The sequence below is a fragment of the Pristiophorus japonicus genome, chromosome 22, assembly GCF_044704955.1.
Source record: "Pristiophorus japonicus isolate sPriJap1 chromosome 22, sPriJap1.hap1, whole genome shotgun sequence".
Lineage (NCBI taxonomy): Eukaryota > Metazoa > Chordata > Chondrichthyes > Pristiophoridae > Pristiophorus > Pristiophorus japonicus.
Genome location: NC_091998.1, coordinates 59,979,449 through 60,005,492, shown reverse-complemented (window position 1 = coordinate 60,005,492; position 26,044 = coordinate 59,979,449). Strand labels below are relative to the sequence as shown.

Sequence of the window (26,044 nt, the reverse complement as noted above, 5' to 3'; positions counted from 1 at the left end):
ATTCCCTGCAGTACTTACCATTATATCTGCGCCGTCCATCAAAGGTCATCCAGTCTAATCACAATTAACATAGAAACATAGAAACATAGAAAATAGGTGCAGGAATAAGCCATTCGGCCCTTCGAGTCTACACCACCATTCAATAAGATCACGGCTGATCATTCACCTCAGTACACCTTTCCTGCTTTCTCTCCATACTCCTTGATCCCGTTAGCCATAAGGGCCACATCTAACTCCCTCTTGAATATATCCAATGAACTGGCATCAACAACTCTCTGTGGTAGGGAATTCCACAGGTTAACAACTCTCTTGAGTGAAGAAGTTTCTCCTCATCTCAGTCCTAAATGGCTTACCCCTTATCCATAGACTATATCCCCTGGTTCTGGACTTCACCAACATCGAGAACATTCTCCCTGCATCTAACCTGTCCAGTTCGGTCAGAATTTTATATGTTTCCATGAGATCTGCTCTCATCCTTCTAAACTTCAGTGAATAAAGGCCCAGTCGATCCAGTCTCTCCTCATATGTCAGTCCAGCCATCCTGGGAATCAGTCTTACCAGCTCTAGGTCCGTAACCCTGCAGGTTACAGCACTTTAAGTGCCCATCCAACCATCTCTTGAAAGTGGTGAGGGTTTCTGCATCCACCACTCTTCCAGGTAGCAAATTCCAGATCCCCACAACCCTCTGCATAAAGAAGACCCTTCAAATCCCCTCTAAACGTTCCACCAACCACCTTAAAACTATGCCCCCTCGTAATAGACCCCTCCACCAATGGAAATAAACCCTTACTATCCACTATGTCCAGGCCCCTCAATATTTTGTACACCTCAATGAGGTCTCCTCTCAACCGTATCTGTTCCAATGAGAACAAACCCAGCTTATCCGATCTGTCCTCATAATTAAGATTCTCCATTTCAGGCAGCATCTTAGTATATCGCCTCTGCACCCTCTCTAGTGCAATCATGTTCTTTCTATAATACGGCGACCAGAACTGCACACAGTACTCCAGCTGTGGCCCAACCAAAGTATTATACAATTTAAGCATAACCTCCCTGCTCTTAAATATATGCCTCGGCCAATAAAAACAAGCATTCCGTATGCCTTCTTAACCACCTGGCCTGCTACTTTCAGGGCTCTGTGGACAAGTACTCCAAGATCCCCTTGTTCATCTACACTATTAAGTGGCCTACCGCTTAATGTGTATACCCTTTCCTTATTAGCCCTCCCAAAGTGCATCACCTCACACTTCTCTGAATTAAATTCCATTTGCCATTGCTCTGCCCACCTGACCAGTAGATTGATATCCTCCTGCAGCCTGCATGACTTTCCTCTTCATTATCAACCACATAGACAATTTTAGTGTCGTCTGCAAACTTCTTAATCATACTCCTTATATTCAAATCCAAATCGTTGATATATACCACAAAAAGCAAGGGACCCAGTACTGAGCCCTGTGGAACCCCACTGGAAACATCCTTCCAGTCACAAAAACATCCATCAATCATTACCGTTTGCTTCCTACCTCTCAGCCAATTGTGGATCCCACTTGCCACTTTGCCCTGTATCCCATGGCTTTAACCTTCATGACCAGTCTACCGTGTAGGAACTTATCAAAAGCCTTGCTAAAGTACATGGATACTACATCGTACGCACTACCCTCATCGACCCGCTTGGTTACCTCCTCAAAAAATTAATTCAATCAGGTTAGTCAAACACGATATTCCCTTAACAAATCCATGCTGACTGTCCCTAATTAATCCCTGCCTTTCCAAATGCAGATTTATCCTGTCTTTCAGGATTTTTTCCAATAATTTTCCCACCACTGCGGTTAGGCTGACAGGCCTGTAATCACTCGGCCTATCCCTTTCTCCCTTCTTAAACAAGGGTACTACATTAGCAATCCTCCAATCCTCCGGCACTATGCCCTGATCCAAAGAGGACTGGAAAATGATGGTCAAGGCCTCTGCTCTTTCCTTTTTTACTTCGCTCAACAACCTGGGATGCATTTCATCCGGGCCTGGGGACTTATCTACTTTCAAAGCTGCTAAATCCCTTAATACCTTAAGCCCTTAAACCCCTTAGTATCTAGAGTATTGTGCCCAGTTTTGGTCCCCTCACATGGTGGGTGATATAGTGGCCTTGGAAAAGGTTCAGAAGAAAGACATTAGAATGATCCCTGGCTTAAAGAACCTTAGTTACTCAGGTAAGCTTAAAGAACTGGGTCTATTTACTTTAGAATAGCATAGACTTAAATTGGGTGCCTATTGATAGCAGTTTGATAGACAGGGGCGGACCAGGGGACAATGCAGTAGGAATAGGCTAGATGTTAGGCCGCTCTTCTTTTCCCAGAGGTTAGCGAATCTCTGGAATATGTTGCTGGCTTGCTAACCTTTTGCAAGCCTTCAAGAAGAAGCCCTGGTGTTTCTATTTCTGTTTCTTTGCCTCTGCCAGGATATTACACGCCTGCTGAGGGATGGAGGAAGTGTCTCGTCACGATGCTCCAGGTATCATGGTGTGGAGCAGGCTTGATGGAACAACTGCTCTTTTCCTGCTCCTCATTTCCATGTCTCCGTATGATTAGGTAACTTGTTGGATGCCTTAGTGGCCTGAGGGAAAGAGATCAGTATCTCGAGAAAATTTCAGAAATTGTTGCCATAACAACGACAACCACCCACGTTAGTTTCATTCCATCGGAGGTCACCAACCAGTTTTGCTGTTATCAATACTAGTTGGAAGTAAGCATTCCACTAAAATGCTTGAGGATCGTTTTTGGTTTAATTTTCATCATTTGAAATAAAGAACGTCGAGGATCAGTCCAATTCAGAGCAGCTGCATTCACTGTGCGGTGAGGTGAACCTTTCTGTCACAGTTTCTTTATTCCATACAAATTTCACCCCCTCCTTTTCTGAAACTGCTGCCTCACAATGGGAGATAGTTCCATCAGCGCCTGTAGGCCTGTGGTACTTCACTCCAGTGTTGACCGAGTGTTGGTGTGGGCCTTATAGTTGTTCTTCCCCCAACAGGGACATTGTTGCGCAGAGGAGACAATTCCAAATGAAGGGCGATGACTGAATGGCCTCCTTTTCCTATTGTAATTTCTATAATTTTATCAGTACAGGAACCTTACTCTGCACCTAACTCACTGGATGTCAACGCAACCAGGGACAAGAGGAAGAAAAGCTCTACTGTCCGGCCCCAACGTCCTTCACTTCAAAAGAAATCGGCAACTAATAATTTTTTTCCCCTCAGATACAGAGCTTGATCCTACTTTCCTAATAACGAGGACATGGTGTACGGCAGTAACAGATACACCAAGTGTTGTACAATCACTGGAGTAAGATGTCATTTATCAATTATAGGGTTTGCTATTCCCATACGACCAAATGACTTGAGACCAAGTAGTGGCTTTTTCTAGTTTTTTGACTTTTTCAGAAACAATTTTTCTTGCACATTAAATAGAATCTACTGCACAGAAACAGGCCATTCGGCCCAAGTGGTCCATGCCAGTATTGATGCTCCACACAAGCCTCCTCTCACCCCTCTTCATTTAAACTTATCAACATAGCCTTCTATTCCTTCTCCCTCGCAACCTAGGTGTCATATTTGACCCTGAAATGAGCTTCAGGCCACATAATCGCGGCATAACTAAAACCGCCTATTTCCACCTCCGCACATTGCCCGCATCCGCCCTCGCCTCAGCTCATCCGCTGCTGAAACCCTCATCCCTGCCTTTGTTACCTCTTGACTTGACTACTCCAAAGCACTCCTGGCTGGCCTCCCACATTCTACCCTACGCAAACTTGAGGTCATCCAAAACTCGGCAGCTCATGTCCTAACTCGCACCAAGTCCCGCTCACCCATCACCGCTGTGCTCGCTGACTACATTGGCTCCCGGTTAAGCAATGCCTCAATTTCAAAATTTTCATCCTTGTTTACACATCCATCCCTCCATGGCTTCGCCCCTCCCTATCTCTGTAATCCCCTTCAGTCTCACAACCTCCCTGAAATGTCTGCGCTCCTCAAATTCTGCCCTCTTGAGCATCCTGATTATAACTGCTCAATCATTGGTGGCCGTGCCTTCAGCTGTTAGGCCCTAAGCTCGAGAACTCCCTCCCTAAACCTCTCTGCCTCTCTTTCCTCCTTTAAGACGCTCCTTAAAGCCTACCTCTTTAACCAAGCTTTTGGTCATCTGCCGTAATTTCTTCTTATGTGGCTCTGTGTCAAATTTATTTGTTTTGTCTTAAAACACTCCTGTGAAGCATCTTGGGATGTTCTACTACATTGACGGCGCTATATAAATACAAGTTGTTGTGTGTTTATCTATGTTGTAGGAAGGCAAAGGCACCTGCCGGATATATAAAAATATATATGTATGTATGTATGTTTAAAATGTTAGCCAAATATAAAATGGCTGCCAGGGGGCTTAGCAAAGCTTGATGGGGGCTCGGTTAGCCAAGTTCGCTAAAGCTGCTGACTGAGCACTGACCCTGCAGAGCCTTGTCTCAGGAATGTCTTGAATCAACAGCTTGAGACAAGATCGTATATAGAACACTGCGGTACCTAGTACGGAATGTCCTCAAGTCAGTGACCCCCATATAGGGTGCCTAGCAACCATAGAGATAAGGAGCTAGGCACCGGCAGAATCCATGAGCAACGAAGTTAAGGGGGGCCTGGAGAGCATCACACGGATAGGGATCAGCCCCCAACTGTCACAAACTGATCATGCAGCCCCCTGATGTACCAGGGTTAATTCTATGGGCCCATTTAAACCTATATGTAATCTATAATCATTATGATTGGATTGTGTCCAGCCGAAGTGGGCTGAGTAACTGTAATGAACTATTGTAAAACATAAATATCGATGAATTTCTTTGTTCGGTGGAGTGGAGTGCCTGGAGATGGACCAGAGGATCTCTCCCCGCCGGCGTAATAAAGGCCGTTTTGGCGTTGGAACCGACCCAGAGTGTCGAGTGATTCTTCCAGGAAAACATTCGCGCTAACAATCTAGCTTCCCCTTAAATACAGTAGTGCTACAACAGAAAATAACAAAGTAGAATTAGTGCGCAATTGTGCTCCGATATACTGTGTGCAATCGAGTGGGCACCACGGAGGTGCAAAGCATTGCGTTCACCATTTCCAGCCATGGCATTGGAAGGGGGAGCCAAGGGGAGGCCAGATGCTTTACCACAAGAAAGGAATAAATATTGGAGGCCAGCTCATCTCCAGAACCACTTTGTGCCATCTCCTGCTGCAAGTAATTTTCCAGACATTGGTTCCCTCACATCAGGGGTGCCAAGTATTTATTTGAGCAACTATTGCAGTTGAATCATTTCCTTTTATTCTTCAGACAGAGCTCTTCAAACATCTATAGTCAGCCATTTACCACGGTCATCTTACAGTTCACGAGTTCGGAAAGGTGGCTCTGCTGGACCATGCAGGGCCACAGTAACTCAAACCTGAAGTAAAGACGAGTTGTGCAGGGAGGGGCCTATGCATGCTTGCCCAAAAGGTCTTCTAAAAACTTGTCTTTACCTGTTCCGTCAGGAGTTGACCTGACAAATGTAGGCAGCATCTTGACAGATGACGTTGGGTTGGTATCTTTCCCGAGACCTTGCTCCATCTCTATCAGAAAACGATTGGATATGTCGTGCAGTGCTTCATCCGATAGCCGCATGTGGTAGAGGTATTTGTCTACCTAGAAAAGAAAAAGACGCAAGAGTCAGTTCTCCGAGGTGGAAGTAAAATCATAGAATCATAGAACGGTTACAGCACAGAAGACAGCCATTCGGCTCGTCGAACCCGTGCCGACTCTCTGCAAGAGCACTTCAGATAGTCCTACTCCTCCGCCCGTTCCCCGTAGCCCTGCAAAACATTTTCATTCAGGTACTTATCTAACTCCCTTTCAAAAGCCACAATTGAATCTGCCTCCACCACCCTCTCAGGCAGTGAATTTCAGATCCTAACCACTCGCTGCATATAAAAGTCTTTCCTCATGTCACCCTTGGTTCTTTTGCCAATCTGTGTCCTCTGTTTTTCAATCCTTCCGCCAATGGGAACAGTCTCTCTCTATCTACTCTGTCCAGGCCCCTCATGATTTTGAACGCCTCTATCAAATCTCCTCTCAACCTTTTCTGATCTAAGTGAGAGGTGACATTTTCATTTTAGCATACTTAGAGCCATCTTGATTCCTAAAAGACCAGGATTAAACTAGCTTTGGTATCTTTCGTCAAGGGCAAAGGCAAAATCTGACAAGATTCAGCTCCTGATCACCGATCCGCATCCCCCTCCCTACCCTTGCTGAACATTGTGCGAATGCTGGGTAAAAACAGGATAAGACTTGTCTGGGATGCTCCCCGCAAAGTAATAGCCTATGAACAATCTAGGCCAGGGTTGACCAAGCTTTAGACTTTGTGCGGTGATCATTATGTACCATAGGGCTTCAAGAGGCCACATATAAAGTTCGTTGGTATGTGCTCAAGTTACTGACTTCGCCTGGAAAACGTCCATCCAGGAAGGGAACCTACCGAGTCAAAACAAATGATAAGCATTGCCAGAAATGGCACAAGCTAACAAAGAAAACAGCAACTTGTAACTATATACTGCAAGTATATATCATTATGCAAGTCTTTCTTTCATTTAAACAGGGCCCAGCCAAGTTCAGAATTCCTTGAAGCTGATGGCAGTCTAAGGGTTAAGAGGTTGTCATTAAAGAAAGACTTACATTTATACAGTACCTTGCACGACCACTGGATGTCCAAAAACACTTTGCAGCCAATGAAGTACTTTTGGAATGTAGTCACTGTTGTAATGTGGGAAACGTGGAAGCCAATTTGCGCACAGCAAGCTCCCACAGGTAACAATGTGATAAAGACCAGATAATCTGTTCTGGTTATGTTGATTGAGGGATAAATATTGGCAAGGACACGCTGCTCTTCTTCGAAATAGTGCCGTGGGATCTTTTACATCCACCTAAGAGGGCAGATGGGGTCTCAGTTTAATGTCTCATCTGAAAGACAGCACCTCCGACAGTACAGCACTCCCTCAGCACTGCACTGGAGTGTCAGCCTAGATTTTTGTGCTCATGTCTCTGAAGTGGGACTTGAACTGTCAGATTCAGCAACCTTCTGACTCAGGAGGCGAGAGTGACACCCACTGAGCCACTGGCTTACAATTCGGCCTAAAGATTTCTGTGAACTTGTCTGGTTGCTGAATCTGACGATTTAAAGTGGACCCATGGAAACTCAATGGTTAAGTAAAGCCATCACTGCTGATTCGAGTGGGTCACAGAAAGCTTGGGAACTTTCCACAAAGCAACTGTGAGCAGTGTGGATTCTGCGGGGTGCATCGCATTTCTCATCAGACCAGTTTCCCTTCCCACCTTCTCGCATTACATCAGCAGAGCGAGTCAGGGGATTACTGAAGGGAGGAAACACACACTCATTTCACGGCAGCTGCGGTTTCGAGCACTTGATTGGCTCTTTTTTAGTACATGTCACACATCACATGCTTAGATATCAGAGTACACGGAGTAACACATGAATATCACATCCACTCTCATCAGCCACATTCTGGCTGCAACATTTTCCATGAAGCTAATGGAATTTAAGTTCACGCTCCATTTGCTTATTCATGGCTACTCTCATTATTTTTTTTAATTCAGCGTTTTGATGTAAAATAGAATATTGGTTCTAAATGTTAATACAAATACAATATTTTGGGAATAGCATTTATCTTGCACAGTTGATGATGATGTCCCCACGTCTATAGAAAACACAGGAGAAACAGGGTGATCAAGAGAGACAGATATGTAGATATATGCACGTGCAGAAACAGATGCAGATACTGCTACGCTTGCATGGAGAAAGAGAGAGACAGTGATATACATAGCTACACCCATGTGCTGAAAAGGATACATATACTCATATACTTACAAAGCTGACAGATAATATGCTTCGACACCGAAATGAAAGTAGTGTTGAAGGATTGGGTCACACAAACAGATATATGCAGAGACAGATTTTCAAGAAAGCCCACACAAAACCCTCCCGCTGGCTGATCCCGCCATTCATTCGGGGGGGGGGGGGGGTGGGCTCTTCGCCTCCTTATATCCACATGACAAAAGTTGAGCTCCCTGCCTCGCCAATGCAGTCATCCCACAATGGAGCTGGGGGCGGTGGGGGAAAAATGAGCTCATTGAGGGTAATAAAAACCATTGGTGATAAAACAATGTCCTCGGAACTAACCCCCGGCTGGCGCTGTGGGCGAATCTCAGCTGGAGGTGCTGGAATCAGCAGTGGGAAGGAAATCAGCCAGAGTTCTCACTCCTGAGCGTGGAGCAGTGAGGAAGAATTCACGTGTGGATGTTGGGTGAGAATATGACTGGGCTTGGTGGTGGTGCCCCCCACAGTTGAATAGCCTGCCAACACATTCCTTCAAAGCTGATAATGCCTGCTTGGGGAGCAGTTAACCACTTCAGGATGGGGGGAAAAACAGCATATTGCCGAATCAAAGCAGCAAAAAGAATGTGCTGAATATTTTCACTTGCAAATTGCAGACAGTTAAAAAGTGATTTCTGTCTATGGCTAATGTTGAATATTGTTAAGTGGAAGAAATATACAAAACTAATGTCTTTCTTTTTTTTTAAAATGGTGCCTCTGAGAAGCTACGTGTTCCCCGTTTCCGAACTCTCCTTTTATTCACCCTCCTCCTGCCACCCTGTTCAGCCCACAGATATCCATCCCACGCTAGCCACCACTGATGTTGCCCTGTGAACTGACAAGGACACACCGTTGACTTGTACAGGAGCTTGCTCATCTCTGTCAGAGCCCTGACCAATCAAGAAAGCTTGTTCCAATTCCAACTGCAATCTCCTTGAGCAGTTCTAAGCAGCGTTGTGCTTAGCTGCTCCGCAATGGATTAGCCTGGGCTCAGTGGTGACCGTCCAACTGAGAATCTCTCCACATTGCACATCCCCGAACTGCTGGCTCATAAAAACATTCTTCTCTTTCACAACCAGTTCTGACGAAGGGCCGTCGACCCTGTTAACTCTGTTTCTCTGCACAGACGTTGCCTGACCCGCTGAGATTTCCAGCGTTCTCTGTTTTTATATCAAATTCCAGCCTTTTGCTTTTGCTTTTCTTTCCCCTTTCTCTCAATATAATAGAAATTAACAGTCCTGTTCATACACATCACTAACCCATCAGAAAGGAGAGGGGGAGGGGTTGGGGTTAGACTCTCCATTCTTTTCCAACTTAAAAAGACCAAGGCAACGGAATGCAAAATGTTGGTGCCTCAAAAAAGGCAAGCAGCCTGGGCAAAACCGCTAAAAAAAAAACTTCCTTGGCCGGTTAGATCTGCAAATCACTTTTAAATACGAGTGCTGCATATTATTGAGGAGCTGGTTCTGCTTCACAAACTGGTGCGGTAGAATTAGTGTGAGGACAGACAAGGTATTTGTATCCACTTGCACAAGGTTGCAGTTCAATCCTTTACTGGAATGCCTTCAAATTATAATGGAAACTATAACATCCTAAAAGGAATCAAGAGCCAGAATGTTCAGTGTAAAATCATCGTTTACCGAGAAATTACCTCTGGGAGGGGAAATGCGGAACCCGCGCTGGGCTTTATGTCGTACGTGTCATGAGACATGAATCAATCATCAGTGGGAGGCGGTGACGAGAAAAGGAATCTGATGTTAATCTGGCAAAGATATCATGTTTGAACAGAGGCGGTATGATTATAATGGGAGTTTGAATACGGCTCATTGTCAAGCTGATCTCAATTATGAAATAACAGTGTTCATTTAATCGGAATGCGTTAATTAGAGGCTTGATTAACCATTAATGGCCATCCATGTTTCCACTTGGCTGCCTGGGTCAGATTTTATTACTCAGGAATAGCAGTGGCAACGGGTGCAGTGATGGTGTTAAAATGGACACCGAGATGATAAAATAGTCAGTCTGCTAACCAACTGGATTCTCCTGCAAGCGTCAGTTCATTAATGGAATGAAGTTCTCAGCCCGGATCTCTCGAATCACAATTCTAGGCTTCTGAATAATCATCATAGGCAGTCCCTCGGAATCGAGGAAGACTTGCTTCCACTCTTAGAATGAGTCCTTAGGTGGCTGAACAGTCCAATAAGAGAGCCACAGTCCCTGTCACAGGTGGGACAGACAGCTGTTGAAGGAAAGGGTGGGTGGGACTGGTTTGCCACACGCTGCCTGTGCTTGATTTCAGCATGGACTCGGCGATGAGACTCGAGGTGCTCAGCGCCCTCCAGGATGCACTTCCTCCACTTAGGGCAGTTTTTGGCCAGGGACTCCCAGGTGTCGGTGGGGATGTTGCACTTTATCAGGGAAGCCTTGTAATGTTTCCTCTGTCCACCTTTGGCTCGTTTGCCATGAAGGAGTTCCGAGTAGAGCGCTTGCTTTGGGAATCTCGTGTCTGGCCTGCCCAGCGGAGCTGATCGAGTGTGGTCAGTGCTTCAATGCTGGAGATGTTGGTCTGGACGAGGATACTAATGTCGGTGCATCTGTCCTCCCAGGAGATTTGTAGGATCTTGCAGAGGCATCGTTGATGGTATTTCTCCAGCGACCTGAGGTGCCTGCTGTACATGGTGCATGTCTCTGAGCATACAGGAGGGCGGGTATTACTACAGCTCTGTAGACCATGAGCTTGGTGGTAGATTTGAGGGCCTGGTCTTCGAACACTCTTTTCCTAAGTTGGAGGCAGTGTTGAATCTCATCAATGTCTACTTTTGTTGATAAAAGGCTCCCGAGGTGTAGGAAATGTTCCACGTTGTCCAGGACTGCGCTGTGGATCTTGATGACTGGGGGGCAGTGCTGTGCGGCGAGGACAGGCTGGTGGAGGACCTTTGTCTTACGGATGTTTAGCGTAAGGCCCATGCTTTCGTACGCCTCAGCGAATACATTGACTAACCTTCTGAATAACCGATACAAGAGAACCACACACGTACTTTGTTGCTTGATACTGCCAAAAGATGTATTGTAATCTTTGGACAAATTTCAACCTGTATTCTCCAGACAGATCTATGGCAATTGCTGTTTTAATATACTAACCATTCTCACAGTAAATGGGATGATGCATTATCTTGTAAGGAAAGTTATACCCCGCAATTCACAATGGATTATTCTGCTGCTGGGGTGTAACAAGGTTTTGTTTGCATTCTCGGGATGTGGGCTGCACTGACCAGGGGAACGGGAACCTGAGAACAAATTCAATAGTGAAGGAAGTAAAGCTGAAATTGGATAGCATGAATGTAGAAAGTGAATCCGTAAGACGAAGGAAACAAGGGCTGGTAAGCAGTAATCAAGGAGGTCTTCCTGTGCTAAATGGAAGGAATGCAAGGAATATAGTGAATAAGGCACAGGTAGACACTTGGGAGTATGATATTATAGCCATTACAGAGATGTGACTGAACGAGGGGCAAGTTTGGCAGCTCAATATTCCTGGTTACAGGATTTTTAGACAAGTCAGACAAGGGGGTTCGCGGTATTGATTAAATAAACTATTACAGCAGTGAGGAGGGATGATATGTTCGAGGGATCATCAAATGAGGCCATATGGGTTGAATTGAAAAACACAAAAGGGGCAATCACACTGCTGGGTGTGTATTATAGACTCCCAAACACTGGGCGAGAGATAGAAGAGCAAATATGTAGGAAATTTCTGTGAAATCCAAATACCATCGGGCAGTAATGGTAGGGGATGTTAATAATTCTAATATTGATTGGCACAAATATAGTGTGAAGGGTATATAGGGTGTGGAATTCTTCAAATGCATTGAAGAGAACTTTTTTAGTCCGTATGTAACAAGCCCAACATGAGAGGGGGTGATTTTGGATTTAGTTTTGGGGAATGAAGCTAGGCAGGTGGAAGGGGTATTAGTCGGAGAGCATTTGGGTGCCAGTGACCATAATTGGCATTTGACAAGGTGCCACATAAAAGGTTACTGCATAAGATAAAAGTTCATGGAGTTGGGGGTAATATATTAGCATGGCTAGAGGACTGGCTAACGAACAGAAAACAGGGAGTATGGATAAATGGTTCATTCTCGGGTTGGCAATCAGTAACCAGCGGGGTGTCACAGGGATCAGTGCTGGGACCCCAACTATTTACAATCTATATTAACGAGTTAGAGGAAGGGACCGAGTGTAACGTAGCCAAGTTTGCTGACGATACAAAGATGGGAGGAAAAGCAATGTGTGAGGAGGACACAAAAAATCTGCAAAAGGATATAGACAGGCTAAGTGAGTGGGCAAAAAATTGGCAGATGGAGTATAATGTTGGAAAGTGTAAGGTCATGCACTTTAGCAGAAAAAAAATCAAAGAGCAAGTTATTATTTTAACGGAAAAAGATTGCTAAAAGCTGCAGAACAGCGGGACCTGGGAGTACTTGTGCATGAAGTACAAAAGGTTAGTATGCAGGTACAGCAAGTGATCAGGAAGGCGAATAGAATCTTGGCCTTTATTGCAAAGGGGATGGAGTATAAAAGCAGGGAAGTCTTGCTACAGTTCTACAGGGTATTGGTGAGGCCACACCTAGAATACTGTGTGCAGTTTTGGCTTTCATATTTACGAAAGGATATACTTGCTTTGGTGGCAGTTCAGAGAAGGTTCACAAGGTTGATTCCGGAGATGAGGGGGTTGAATTATGAGGAAAGGTTGAGTAGGTTGGGCCTCTACTCATTGGAATTCAGAAGAATGAGAGGTGATCTTATGAAGCGTATAAGCTTATGAGGGAGCTTGACAGGATGGATGCAGAGAGGATGTTTCCACTGATGGGGGAGACTAGAACTAGGGTGCAAAATCTTAGGGGCCGCCCATTTACAACAGATGAGGAGAAATTTCTTCTTAGAGGGTTGTAAATCTGTGGCATTCACTGCCTCAGAGCTGTGGAAGCTGGAACATTGAATAAATTTAAGACAGAAATAGACATTTTCTTAAACAATAAGGGGTTATGGAGAGCGGGCAGGGAAGTGGAGCTGAGTCCATGATCGGATCAGCCATGATCATATTGAATGGCGGAGCAGGCTCAAGGGGTCATATGGCCTACTCCTGCTCCTATTTCTTATGTTCTCATAATTCAGTCAGATTCGAGGTAGTTATGGATAAGGACAGGGATAGACCAGGAATAAAAGTCCCAAATTGGGGAAAAGCTAACTTTGCTAAGTTGAGAGGTGATTTGGCCACAGTGGACTGGAAACGGCTACTTGTGGGTAAATCAGTGTCGGAACAGTGGGAGGCATTCACGGAGATCCAGAGGGCTCAGGCCAAACACGTACTCTAAAAGAAAAAGGATAGGAATAACAATTCGATAAGTTCCCTGGATGTCTAGGGACTTGCAGGGGAGGGTAAAGAAAAAAGGGAAGCTTATGTCATATATCGAGGGCTAAATACTAAAGAATATTTGGAGAAATATAGAAAGTTCAGAGGTAAAATTAAAAAGGATATTAGGAATGCCAAGAAAGAGCATGAAAAATTCTTGGCAAGTAAAATTAAGGAAAACCCAAAGATGTTCTATAAATATATTAAGAGCAAATGGATAACTAAAGAAAGGGCGGGGCCTATTAGGAACCAAGGGTAATCTCTATGTGGAGGTGAAAGATGTTGGGAGAGATCTTAATGAATACTTTGCGTCTGTTATTACAAAGGAAAGGGGCAATGCAGATACTGCTATCGAGGAGGAGTGTGAAATTCTGGATGAAATAAACATAGTGAGCGAGGAGGTATTGAGGGGTTTAGCAATTTTGAAAGTAGCTAAGTCCCCAGGCCCGGATGAAATGCATCCCAAGGCTGTTGAGCGAAGTAAAAGAGGAATAGCAGAGGCGTTGACCATCATTTTCCAGTCCACTTTAGATTTGGGCATGGTGCCAGAGGGTTGGAGGAATGCTAATGTGGTACCCTTGTTTAAGAAGGGAGAAAGGGATAGGCTGAGTAATTACAGGCCTGTCAGCCTAACCTCAGTGGTGGGAAAATTATTGGAAAAAAAATCCTGAAAGACAGGATAAATCTACATTTAGAAATGCAAGGATTTGTTAAGGGAAGATCGTGTTTGACTATCCTGATAGAATTTTTTGAGGAGGTAACCAGGAGGATCGATGAGGGTTGTGCATATGATATAGTGTATATGGACTTTAGCAAAGCTTTTGATAAGGTCCCACATGGTAGACTGGTCACAAAGGTTAAAGCATGATCCAGAGCGAAGTGGCAAGCTGGATCAAAAATTGGCTTCGAGGTAAGTAGTAAAGGGTAATTGTTGATGGATGTTTTTGTGACTGGAAGGATGTTTTTAATGGGATTCTGCAGGGCTCAGCACTGGGTCCCTTACTTTTTGTGGTATACATCAATTATCTGGATTTGAATATAGGGAGTCTGATTAAGAAGTTTGCAGATGACACTAAAATTGGCTGTGTGGTTGATAATGAAGAGGAAAGTCATGGACTGCAGGAGGATATCAATCAGCAGAACAATGGCAAATGAATTTAATACAAGAAGTGTAAGGTAATGCACTTAGGGAGGGCTAATAAAAAAAGGGTATACACATTAAACTGTAGGCCACTTAATAGTGTAGATGAACAAAGGGACCTTGGAGTGCTTGCCCACAGATCCCTGAAAGTAGCAGGACACATGGATAAGGTGGTTAAGAAGGCATACGGAATGCTTGCCTTTATTGGTCAAGGCATAGAATACAAGAGCAGGGAGATTATGCTTAACTTGTATAAAACTCTGGTTAGGCCACAGCTGGAATACTTCATGCTGTTCTGGTCATATTATAGGAAGAATGTGATTGCACTAGAGAGGGTGCAGAGGAAATTTATTAGAATGCTGTCTGGAATGGAGAATCTTAGCTTTGAGGACAGATGGGATCGGCTGGGTTTGTTCTCATTGGAACAGAGGCTGAGAGGAGACCTCATTGGGGTGTATAAATTTGGGGGGGCCTGGATATCGTGGATAGCAAGGGCCTATTTCCCTCAGGGGAGGGATCAGTTATGAGGGGGCATAGGTTTAAGGTGGTTGGTGGAAGGTTTAGAGGGAATTTGAGGAGAAGCTTCTTCATACAGAGGGCTGTGGGGGTCTGGAACTCACTGTCTGGAAGGGTGATGGATGCAGAAACCCTCACCACATTTAAAAGGTGCTTGGATGAGCACTGTAACCTGCAGGGTTATGGACCTAGAGCTGGTAACCTGGATAACCTCTTGTTGGCCGGCACAGATATGATGGTAAGTACTGCAGGGAATCAAACATGGCCAGGTTGATCTCCTGGGCTAGTTTTGAACACCTGGATGAATCGGAGAGGAATTTTCCCAGATTTTTTCCCCAATTGGCCTGGGTTTTTACCTGTTTTTTGCGCGTCCAAGGAGATCGTATGGCTCCGGTTGGGGTGGAGTGTAGAATGTTGCAATGCAAGGGGTGTCGCAGTTGCGTGGGGCGGACTGGTTGCGCTGGGTGCTCTTTACCTTTCCGCCATTGTTCATTGTTTGTAGGTTTATATGTAACCTTCAGGGCTGCTGAACGAGGGCCGTGTGGCTCTTTGTCGGCCGGCATGGACACAATGGGCTGAAATGGCCTCCTTCTGCGCTGTAGATTTCTATGTTTCTAAGGCTGGCATTTATTGCCCAGCCCTAGTTGTGCTAACGATAGAGTGGCTTGCTAGGCCAGTTCAGAGGGCAGCTAAGAGTCAACGACATTGGTTTAGAACTGGAGTCACATATAGGCCAGACTGGATAAGGACGGTGGGTTTCCTGCCAGAAAGGACTTTAGTGAACCAGTTGGGTTTTTATGACAATCCAACAGATTTGTGGTCGCTCAATATGGATGCCAACTTTTTATTTCCAGATTTATTTTAACTGAATTCACATTCTCAAACTGCCATGGCTGGCAATGGTCTCTGTTAGCTGTTCGGCTGCGTGGCACATGGCTGCACAGCGCTCCAGGAATCCCACGCAGCTGCCTGCTCAATGTAAAAACTGCGTATGCACGGTATTTTGAATGCGACCGTGCAGCCCCTTAAAAGGTGCCATGCGGCACCAAAAAAAATTAGAGGGAACACTGATGGGTGGGATTTGAACTCCTGTTCTGCGGCTTATTAGTGTAGGTCTCAGGATACCATGACCATCTCACTACCATACCCACTGCCTTTAAAGCTATAAAGTTGAATTGTTGTTAAGTAAATGGAGCCTCAGAATTTATTGGGAGATAATAGGACAGATGACCAAAGGTTTGCTCAAAAAGGTAGATTTTAAGGAATGTCTCAAAAGAGGGTGGAGACGTTTAGGGAGGGAGTTCCAGAGCTTGGGGCCTTGGCAGCTGAAGGCGCGGCCACCAATGGTGGGGCGATTAAAATTGGGAATGCACAAGAGGCCAGAATTAGAGGAGCACAGAGATCTCGGAAGGTTGTGGAGGTGGAGGGAATTACAGAGATAGGGAGGGGTAAGGCCATGGAGGGATTTGAGAACAAGGATGAAAATGTTTTAATTGAGGCTTTGCTTAACTGGGAGCCAATGTAGGCCAGTGAGCACAGGGCTGATGGGTGAGCCGGACATGGTGCGAGTTAGGTCATGGACAGCCGAGTTTTGGATCACCTCTAGTTTACGGAGGTTAAAACAACAACAACACCAATGACAACTTATATTTATGTAGCACCTTTAACGGAGTGATATGTCCCAAGGCGCTTCACAGGAGTATTGAGATAAAAATTTGACACTGAGCCGCATAAGTAGAAATTAGGGCAGGTGACCAAAAGCTTGGTCAAAGAGATATGATTAAAGGAGCGTCTTTAAGGAGGAAGAAGGAAAGAGGCGAAGCGGTTTAGGCAGGGAGTTCCGGAGCTTGGTGCCTAGGCAACAGAAGGCATGGCCACCAATAGTTGAGTAATTACAATTAGGGATTCTCAAGAAGGCAGAATTGGAGGCATGGAAGGCTGGCCAGGAGTATGTTGGAATGGTCAAGTCTAGAGGTAACAAAGGCATGGATGAGGGTTTTAGCAGTGGATGAGCTGAGGCAGGGACAGTGTCGGATGATATTACGGAGGCTGCCTTAGTGAGGGTGCGGATCTGTGTTCAGAAGCTCATCTTGGGGTCAAATATGACACCAAGGTTGCGAACAGTCTGGTTCAACCTCATACAGTTGCTAGGGAGAGGGATGGAGTCGGTAGCTAAGGAACGGAGAACCGAAAATAATGACTTCGTCCTTCCCAATATTTAGTGGGAGGAAATCTTTGCTCATCCAGTACTGGATTTCAGAAAGCAGTGTGACAATTTTGAGACAATGAAGGAGTTGAGCGAGGTCGTGGTAGAGCTGAGTGCCGTCAGCGTGCAGTATTCAAGTCCTGAAGATTCTTCAATTACCGAAGGGATATTAAAATGAGGCCAAACAATGTGCTCTTTCATCCTGTTGCAGTGCTGAAAGCAATATAACTGTGTGAGTGCTTTATGTTTCTGTACTCTGCCTCATGTCTGCACCTCCATTGAACTGCACCAAGCACACCATTTCAATCACAAACCAACAGCAATTTCAATCCTGCGAGTGCATCACGGGTGAGGCTTCCCACCTGGCCCGATGCAACAGGTGCCACACCATCAGCTCCCGGGAGATTTAGAGCAGCAGTGTGCCCGCTGCTGCCCTGGGAGCTGGCCAAGCATGCATCTCGGAAGGGACAAAGGCTAATGACCAAGCACACCAGCTGCAAATAAAACCCCACGATGCACTAATAAAACATCCTCCCCAGAACACATGAGGTTATAAAATAAAGTCAACCTAGAACTACTGCATTTATTATCGTTCCTGTCCTTGTTCCCAATACTGGATTGTCCCCATTGTTACCACATCCTTACACAGGACATAAGAAATAGGAGTAGAAGTTGGCCACCTGGCCCCTCGAGCCTGCTCCGCCATTTAATAAGATCGTGGCTGATCTGATCATAGACTCAGTTCCACTTCCCTGCCCTATTCCCATAACCCTTTATTCCCTTGTCAGCTGTGGCTCAGTGGGCAGCACGCTCTCCTGAGTCACAAGGTTGTGGGTTCAACTCACACTCCAGAGACTTGAGCACATGAATCTAGGCTGACGTTCCAGTGCAGTGCTGAGGGAGCACTGCACTGTTGGAGGTGCTGTCTTTCGGATGAGATGTTAAACCGAGGTCCCATCGGCTCTCTCGGGTGGATGTAAAAGATCCCGTGGCACTATTTCAAAGAAGAGCAGGGGAGTTCTCCTTGGTGTCCTGGCCAATATTTATCCCTCAATCAACATAACAAAAACAGATTATCTGCTCATTGTCACATTGCTGTCTGAGGGAGTTTGCAGGCACAAGTTAGCTGCCACGTTCCCCACATTACAACAGTAACTGCACTGTATGAGTACTTCATTGGCTGTAAAGCGCTTTGGGATGTCTGGTGGTCATGAAAGGTGCTATGTGAATGTTCTTTAAAACTACACTCTGTGCTTGATTTATTTCCTTCTGATATATTTTACAAAATAAATCCTAATTTATTGGCAATTTGGCATAATGTGCCAGTGTCCGAGAGACGATAAGAGTAGCTGGTGTGGGAAATAAAAAGGTTTCCCAAGTGGTGGACAGAAGTAAATGTGGCAGAATAGAGAGAACCTCTTTGCATCTGCCCAAAAGCTGCACATGATCATGCTGACACGAGCGATGAGAGAGCAGGAGAATATAAATGTATTTTAAAAATCTTTTACTAAGTCAAGAGGACATTATCCTTTCAACAGTCCCAGCAACAGCAACTTGCATTTATATAGCACCTCTAACATAGTAAAACGACCCAAGGTGCTTCACAGGAGCGTCATCAAACAAAATTTGACACGAAGCCACACAAGGAGATATTAGGCCAGGTGAGCATACGTTGGTCAGAGAGGTAGGTTGAAGGTGCTTCTTAAAGGAAGTGGAGAGGCGGAGAGGTTTAGGGAGGGAATTCCAGAGCTTGGGGCCTAGGCAGCTGAAGGCACGGCCACCAATGCCCATCAAATTGTTGACATGTCCAAGGTGAAATCCCTAGAAAAGCAAGCAAAATGTTCCGTGTGGAGGTCCACTGAAGACGGCTAGAATCAAACTGATGCACAATTAACAGACAAAACAAGCGTGAGTGCTGAACTGCATTCCTCCAAAGAGCAACACACACACACATACGCACAGAGTGTCTGATGTACAGAGGGTGGCATTCTGAAGAAAGAGACCTGAACAGCCAGCCCTTGTGATGCTGGTGTGTTTGTTGCCAAAGCATGCACATTAGATTGTGTGTGTACATATTTCTAGCGCACACTGTGTTGCTTAACTTGACCTGAACAACTCAGCAGTTTCAATTAGGATTGCTGACTCTGGTTGGGTGTCTTCCTGGAAGTTTCATCACATGACTTCTCATCTCCAACCTCCCCGCCAGTCAAACAGACGCTTTTCCTGCCCCATCGCCAATAATTTTTGACCAAAAATATTCTTTAAAAAATGGAGGGAAAAATTTTTCTTTTGATGGCTGTTTCTCCTGGGCTGGTGGCAGCAGTGTCCAGGCGATTAACCTTCAATTCCTGGAGAACAGCACAATCCTGGAGGGCTGGTGACTTTAGTTTAAATGGCACTTTTAGACAATATTTGTCATTTTCATATAGTGTTATTATATTCAGTTTCAAATATAATATTGCTATCTTTAGAGAAACAATTGGTTCATAGGTAATCATTTTTAAAAGTCTCACGCTAAGTATTGGACCTCCATATTTTTGCAGATAATTCATCACCATTACGAGATGCCCATGAAATGTTTCTGGGCAGGAACATGTGATGGATTACACGACGTGTTTCAATACCTCGAGGTAAGGAAAAGGAGAAGAAACACAGCCGTCAAATTGAAATGGTGCCAACATTCCAAGAACAAATAAAAAGTACTGGAGGATGGGAAGGACTTTGTTACTGTGCCTGGTGTAGTGAAATTGTAAAACTGTTCCTTATAAACAGAAAGGATCTTTTGCAGGGTCATCACTGACAAAGGAGGAGGGATCTCCGTGGTCAGGGTTGGGAAATTGCAGTCGCCCAACCCACAGCCAGAGACAGCCACAGAAAGAGTCATGACTCTTCCCGCTTCATTGCTGCTATATAGCCTGTTTCACAGCAACTGTACAGTGACTTATTGGTGATTTCAGTGTGCAGGTGTGGCTTCTTGACCCAATCCGTTGACAATGTTGGTTGCAACCAGCAATGTCAGCTTGACCCAGTGGTAGCATTCTCTCCATTGAGTTAGATTTTATGGCTTAAAGCCCCATCTGTTAGCACATTATCCAGGCTGACACTCCAGTACAGTACTGAGGGAGTGTTGCAATGTCAGAGGTACCTTTCAGGTGAGATAATAAAGCCAGGCCACATTCCACTCATTCTGGCAGATGTAGAAGATTCCAAGGCAGTACTTGAAGAGCAGGGGAGTTCTCTCTGTGTCCTGAGCAATGCTCAGCCCTTAATCAACACCACTAATACAGATTAACTGGTCATTTATCTCATTGCTGTCTGTAGGACCGTGCTATGTGCAAACTAGCTATGACATTTGTCTATGAAATAACAGCGATTATACTTCAAAAGCAGTTCCTCAGCTTTGGGATGTCCTGAGGATGTGATAGACACTATAAATGCATGTTTGACTCAAACCTGTGGGATTTAACCAGTTTTAAGTGGCACTATGGCTGGAATATCACTTCCCTCAGAAAGAGTCCCTTCTTCCTCAGATTCTGACACCAATTCTTCTATCATCTACATTGCGTTTTTTAACATTTTATGGTCAAGTCAACTTTTTCCTTTGTGATTTAAAAAATAAGTGATCTTCCTTTCTTAAGAGATTGATTAAATTAAACTTTTTTATACTAAACCTTTCTAAAACACTGATTAGGCCTCAGCTGGAATACTGTGCCAATTCTGGGCACCACATTAGGAAGAATATCAAGGCCTTGGTGAGGGTGCAGAGGAGATTTACCAGAATGGTTCCATGGAGGAGGGGCTTCAATTATGTGGAGAGACAGGAAAAGTTGGGTTTGTTCTCCTTAGAGCAGAGAAGATTTAGGGGAGATTTAACAGAGGTGTTCAAAATTATGAAGGGTTTTGATAGGCACGATTCCGAGGGACTGCCTATGACGATGAAGGCACAACTGTTTCCAGTGGCAGAAGGATCAGTAACCAGAGGACACAATTTTAAGATAATTGGCAGAATAACTGGGTGGAGAGGTAATGAGGAGGACATTTGTTAAAAGGGGCAGCAGCAGCAGCATTGAAAAAAAATTGGCTAAGGGATAGCAAACAGAGAGTTGTGGTGGATGGCTATTTTTCAGACAGGTGGGTGGTATACAGTGGTGTTCCTCAAGGTTCAGTACTAGGACCATTGCTGTTTTTGATATACATTAATGACATGGACTTGGGGGTATAGGGCATATTTTCAAAATGTACAGATGACATGAAACTTGGGAGTCTAATAACCGGTGAGGAAGATAGTAATAGACTTCAAAAGGACACAGACACGGGTGGAATGGATGGACACATGGCAGATGAAAAACTTAACACTGAAAAGTGTGAAGTGATATAATTTGGTAGGAAGAATAAGGAGAGATAATACAAGCTAGGTACAATTTTAAACCATGTGCAAGAACAGAGAGACCAGTGGTGTTTGTGCACAAATCTTTGATGGTGGCAGGAAAGGTTAACAAATGGTTAATAAAATATATGGGACCTTGGGCTTTATAAATAGGGGTATACGAGTATAAGAATATAAAAGCCAGGAAGTTATGCTACAACTAAATAAAACACGAGTTCGGCCCCAGATGGAGTATTGTGTCCAATTCACACTTTAGGAAGGACGTGAAGGCTTTGGAGAGGGTACAGAGAGATTTACTAGAATGGTTCCAGGGATGAGGTTTACAGTTACGTAGATAGACTGGAGAATCTGGGGTTGTTCTACTTAGAGCAGAGAAGGCTAAGAGGAGATTTGATAAGAGTCATTTAAAAACATGAAGGGTTTATTTGGAGAGAGTAACTAAGGAGAAACTGTTTCCAATGGCTGAAGGGCGGATAACCAGAGGACACAGATTTAAGGTGATTGGCAAAAGAACTAGAAGCGACATGAGGAAAAACTTGTTTAAGCAACGAGTGGTTAGGATCTGGAATGCACTGCCTGATACGGTGTGGATAGATTCTATAGTAGCCTGCAAAGAGAATTGGGTAAATATTTGAAGGAGAAATAAAAATGCAGGGATATGGGGAAAGAGTAGGGGAGTGAGACTAACTGGATTTATTTTCAAAACTTGATGGCCGAATGGTGTACTGTACTACTTTAAAAAAAATGTGTTCATGGGATGTGGGCATCGCTGGCATTTATTGCCCATCCTTTATTGCCCTTGAGAAGGTGGTGGTGAGCAATCTTCTTGAACCACTGCAGCCCGTGTGATGAAGATATCCCCACATGGGAGGGACTTCCAAGATTTTGACCCAGCCATGATGAAGGAATGGCGATATACATCCAAGTCAGGATGGTGTGTGACTTGGAGGGAAACGTGGAGATGATGGTGTTCCCTTGCACCTGCTGCCCTAGGTGGTAGAGGTCGCGGGTTTAGGAGGTGCTGCCGAAGAAGCCTTGGCGAGTTGCTACAGTGCATCTTGTAGATGCTGCAGCCATGGTGCGCCAGTAATGTTTAAGGTGGTGGATGGGCTGCCAATCAAGCGGGCTGCTTTGGCCTGGATGGTGTTGAGCTTCTCGAGTGTTGTTGGAGCTGCACTCATCCAAGCAAGTGGGGAGTATTCCATCACACTCCTGACTTGTGCCTTGTAGATGGTGGAAAAGCTTTGGGGAATCAGAAGGTGAGCCACTCACTGCAGAATACCCAGCCTCTGACCTGCTCTTTTAGCCACGGTATTTATGTGGCTGGTCCAGTTAAGTTTCTGGTCAATGGTGACCAGGATGTTGATGGTGTAGATTCGGCGATGGTAATGCTGTTGAATGTCAAGGGGCGGTGGTTAGACTCTCGCTTGTTGGAGATGGTCATTGCCTGGCACTTGTGGGCGCGAATGTTACTTGCCACTTATCAGCCCAAGCCTGAATGTCCTCCAGGTCTTGCTGCATGCGGGCATGGACTGCTCCATTATCTGAGGAGTTGTGAATGGCACTGAACACTGTGCAGTCATCAGTGAACATCCCCACTTCTGACCTTATAATGGAGGGAAGGTCATTGATGAAGCAGCCGAAGATGGTTGGGCCTAGGACACTGCTCTGAGGAAGACCTGCAGCGATGTTATGTTCTACAATCAGAAGTAACCAATATTCATGAACTCCAGAAGAGAGTCAACATGGAGTCAGGAGAGAGGGAAAGGGAGGGTGGGCGTAAATTGGCAGAAACATGAGCCAAAAAAAAGCCCAATGGGGAGATTTTCCTGGGTCAATGGCCCATGTGTACTGGTTCTCCTGGGCACAGCAAGCATCAGCAAATCAAGTGGTGGGAGGGGGAGGGTTCCGTTAAAGGCGTGCACTCCAACCCGTCCGACTTGCCTACATGTGCTGCACACAAACGATCCAGTGAATAGGAAGTGCAGAATGCAGACCCAGGAAAAGCTCCTCCAGTGACTGAATGACTGTTATTTTGGGGAGAAATTCCTTTGCATACTGATCAGTTTATTACACTGGGATGCCTGATAGTTTTATCTTCTACATATTTAATACCTTATGCAAATTAAAGCCAAAAAGCTATCTTTGCTTCCTGAAAAAGTGCTGTTCCATTAGAGCTGTGTCTATAGATCAGTGCATTGTGCAAGTGCCGTACATGTTGTATTTCCGCCAGTATTCACAAAAAAGCAGAAGTAACAATAAAGTAGCTTAACACACTTAACTTCCTGATCTGAGTCGAGCTTTCTGTGGGCAAGGGGTTAAAGCGAGGGAGATACTTCTCAGAGATAACAAGGAGCAATCAATCCCACAGCATTCCCGGATCCCTCCTCACATGCACCTGAAGCCTGGGAACAGATCCTTCGGGAATTTCAGCGAGAGAAGGGATTAAAAAGAAATGAGGAGAAGGATGGGGAAAGGAATTAATATTAAAATACTTTAGCCAGGGTCACTGCTGATCTTTCAGCTCTCAGCAGAAGCCGACTGTAGTATAATCAGTCATTAATTTGTGGACAGACACGTTCAAAGCCCTTCCTTTCTGGTCTTACCAGGAACAAATATTGTAGAAATATTCAAGCTGGGGTGGAGTGCTGCGTGCAGGGTAAATCATTATTGTTCATGAATTTTTTTCGGTTTGAGTTTCTTGCTTTGTTTCCGAGAAGCAGTTTGGCGAGCCCATTTTCATCACTCAATGCTTTTATCGTAAAACCTTTTGGAAGTGTCAACATCATGGGTGTCTACACCAAGCTAAGCCAAATGACTAATTTTTGCTACGGATAAACTTTGTTGATTCATTTAGCAATTCTTTTTCTGCAGATGCTGAAGCTGTACAAACATCTATCTCCAGCCGCAACTGTCCTTCAGACTTCACAAAGAATGCAAATTGACGAGATTGGGGGGGGGGGGGACATCGCTTCTCAAGATTCCCTGCTCTCGACAACAAACTAGTAACAACATGACCTTGTAGCACAACTCATCCACCGTGGCAAAAAGAAAACCCCAACAAATCGGCCAAGATACCATGGCTTCAATCACACAGTGACCGTGAGTGTTCAGTCACAGCAGCGAATAACCAGAGACCATCAATGCCAACGCTTGCCCTTGGAATGTTAGCAGCAAATTTGATATTTCTGCTTCTCCAACGATAAAGGAGCCCCTGCTTCAGACAGACATCTCAGCACATGGCAAATGAAAAGCTGCGAACAGTGAAAGGCGGCGAGACCGCGGCGAGACCGCAGCTCATTCATCCGGCGCCTTACAACTTTTAAGAATGAATCAGCTGCTGCACCAGCAGTCGCCTTCTCTGGCAGGACAACGTGTTCAAAGCTTTTGTAAGAAGCCGGATAAAGCAGCACGATCCCTTCCCCCTCAGCCCATTGTGCATTTCAGGTTAGTTTCAGCAGATGCCGAGAGTTCCCAATTGGTGGAAATTGCCCGGCACAGTATCAGGGCAGAGAACGGAAATAAATTACTTCACAGGAGAATGCAGGAGATCACAGAAACTCTGCTGTGGCGGGGGGAGGGGGGGGGGGGGGGGGGGTATTTTAAAGCTTTTCTTAAAGTGTATTAAAACCAGAGAGAAAGTACACCACTTCACCCAGCGGTTGGAGCAGTTCCTTACCTTTTGTACCTGGTCATGCTTCAGTTCCGTAAAGTAATAAGCCAGAAGGTGTGAGGCGATCATCTTATCTGCTGAAGGAAGATTGTTAAAGTTAACAGCAGCAGTCGGTTTATAACTGTTGACGCGGTCCCGCTGTTCTATTTCAGTGTACAGACTCTGAAAAGGATTTCCCCCACTCTCTCTCAGAGCACAATGAGGTGCTTGCACAGTGCTGGCTGCCTACAGTGTGGCTTTGCGATGTTTCCCTCCGGCAGACTGAAAGCCTCTTTGGTCGCGTCACAGCATCCTGCCATTGGCAGCGCGCTGTGGGTGTGCCTGTGACAGCTCCGTTTCTCGGCTCTTCATTTGACTCTGAGGGGGATGGGCCACCTCCCACATCCCTCCCGGCTACATGTCTGATGCCGAATGCCGCTTTTAAAGGCACACTGCTGTGTTTTTGTTCAGAGTCGAATCTCGGAGAGCGCAGTGTACCTCTTTGCTGCATTCCCCAGATTACTCCACACATCAAGTCCCGAAGTTTATTGTCCTGCTGATGAAATACTTCACTGACACAGAAGTAATTGGAAAACTAAGGCATCTCAATTTAAAAAAAACAGACGATATCTGGTGAGGAGACAGACGAATTCATATGTTCACTGTTTGTTTTAAAATCATAAATGCACATTTGAAAGACAGTCGATACTGTTAATATACATTAATGATACATATACAATACACATCAATGATTTAAATGAAGGAATTGAAGGTAATATCTCCAAGTTTGCTAA

The 26,044-nt window shown here is 45.0% G+C and overlaps 1 protein-coding gene across 3 annotated transcripts in view; it reads right to left on the bottom strand.

Annotated features, from left to right (window-relative positions):
• LOC139235073 (hexokinase-2-like) overlaps nt 1-25,563 on the bottom strand; it is a 102,336-nt gene extending 76,773 nt beyond the window's left edge. For 2 of the 3 annotated variants that reach the window (XM_070866205.1, XM_070866207.1), the window contains exons 1-2: nt 25,278-25,563; nt 5,534-5,696 (exon numbers count right to left, since the gene is read on the bottom strand). In XM_070866205.1, the coding sequence (XP_070722306.1) occupies nt 5,534-5,696; nt 25,278-25,340 (226 nt within the window). In that variant the 5' untranslated portion in view covers nt 25,341-25,563. Of the gene's footprint in view, nt 1-5,533; nt 5,697-6,735; nt 6,793-25,277 lie in introns of those variants that run through there. The other variant, XM_070866206.1, reaches the window with a different exon arrangement.
• Between the last annotated feature and the right edge of the window lie 481 nt (nt 25,564-26,044).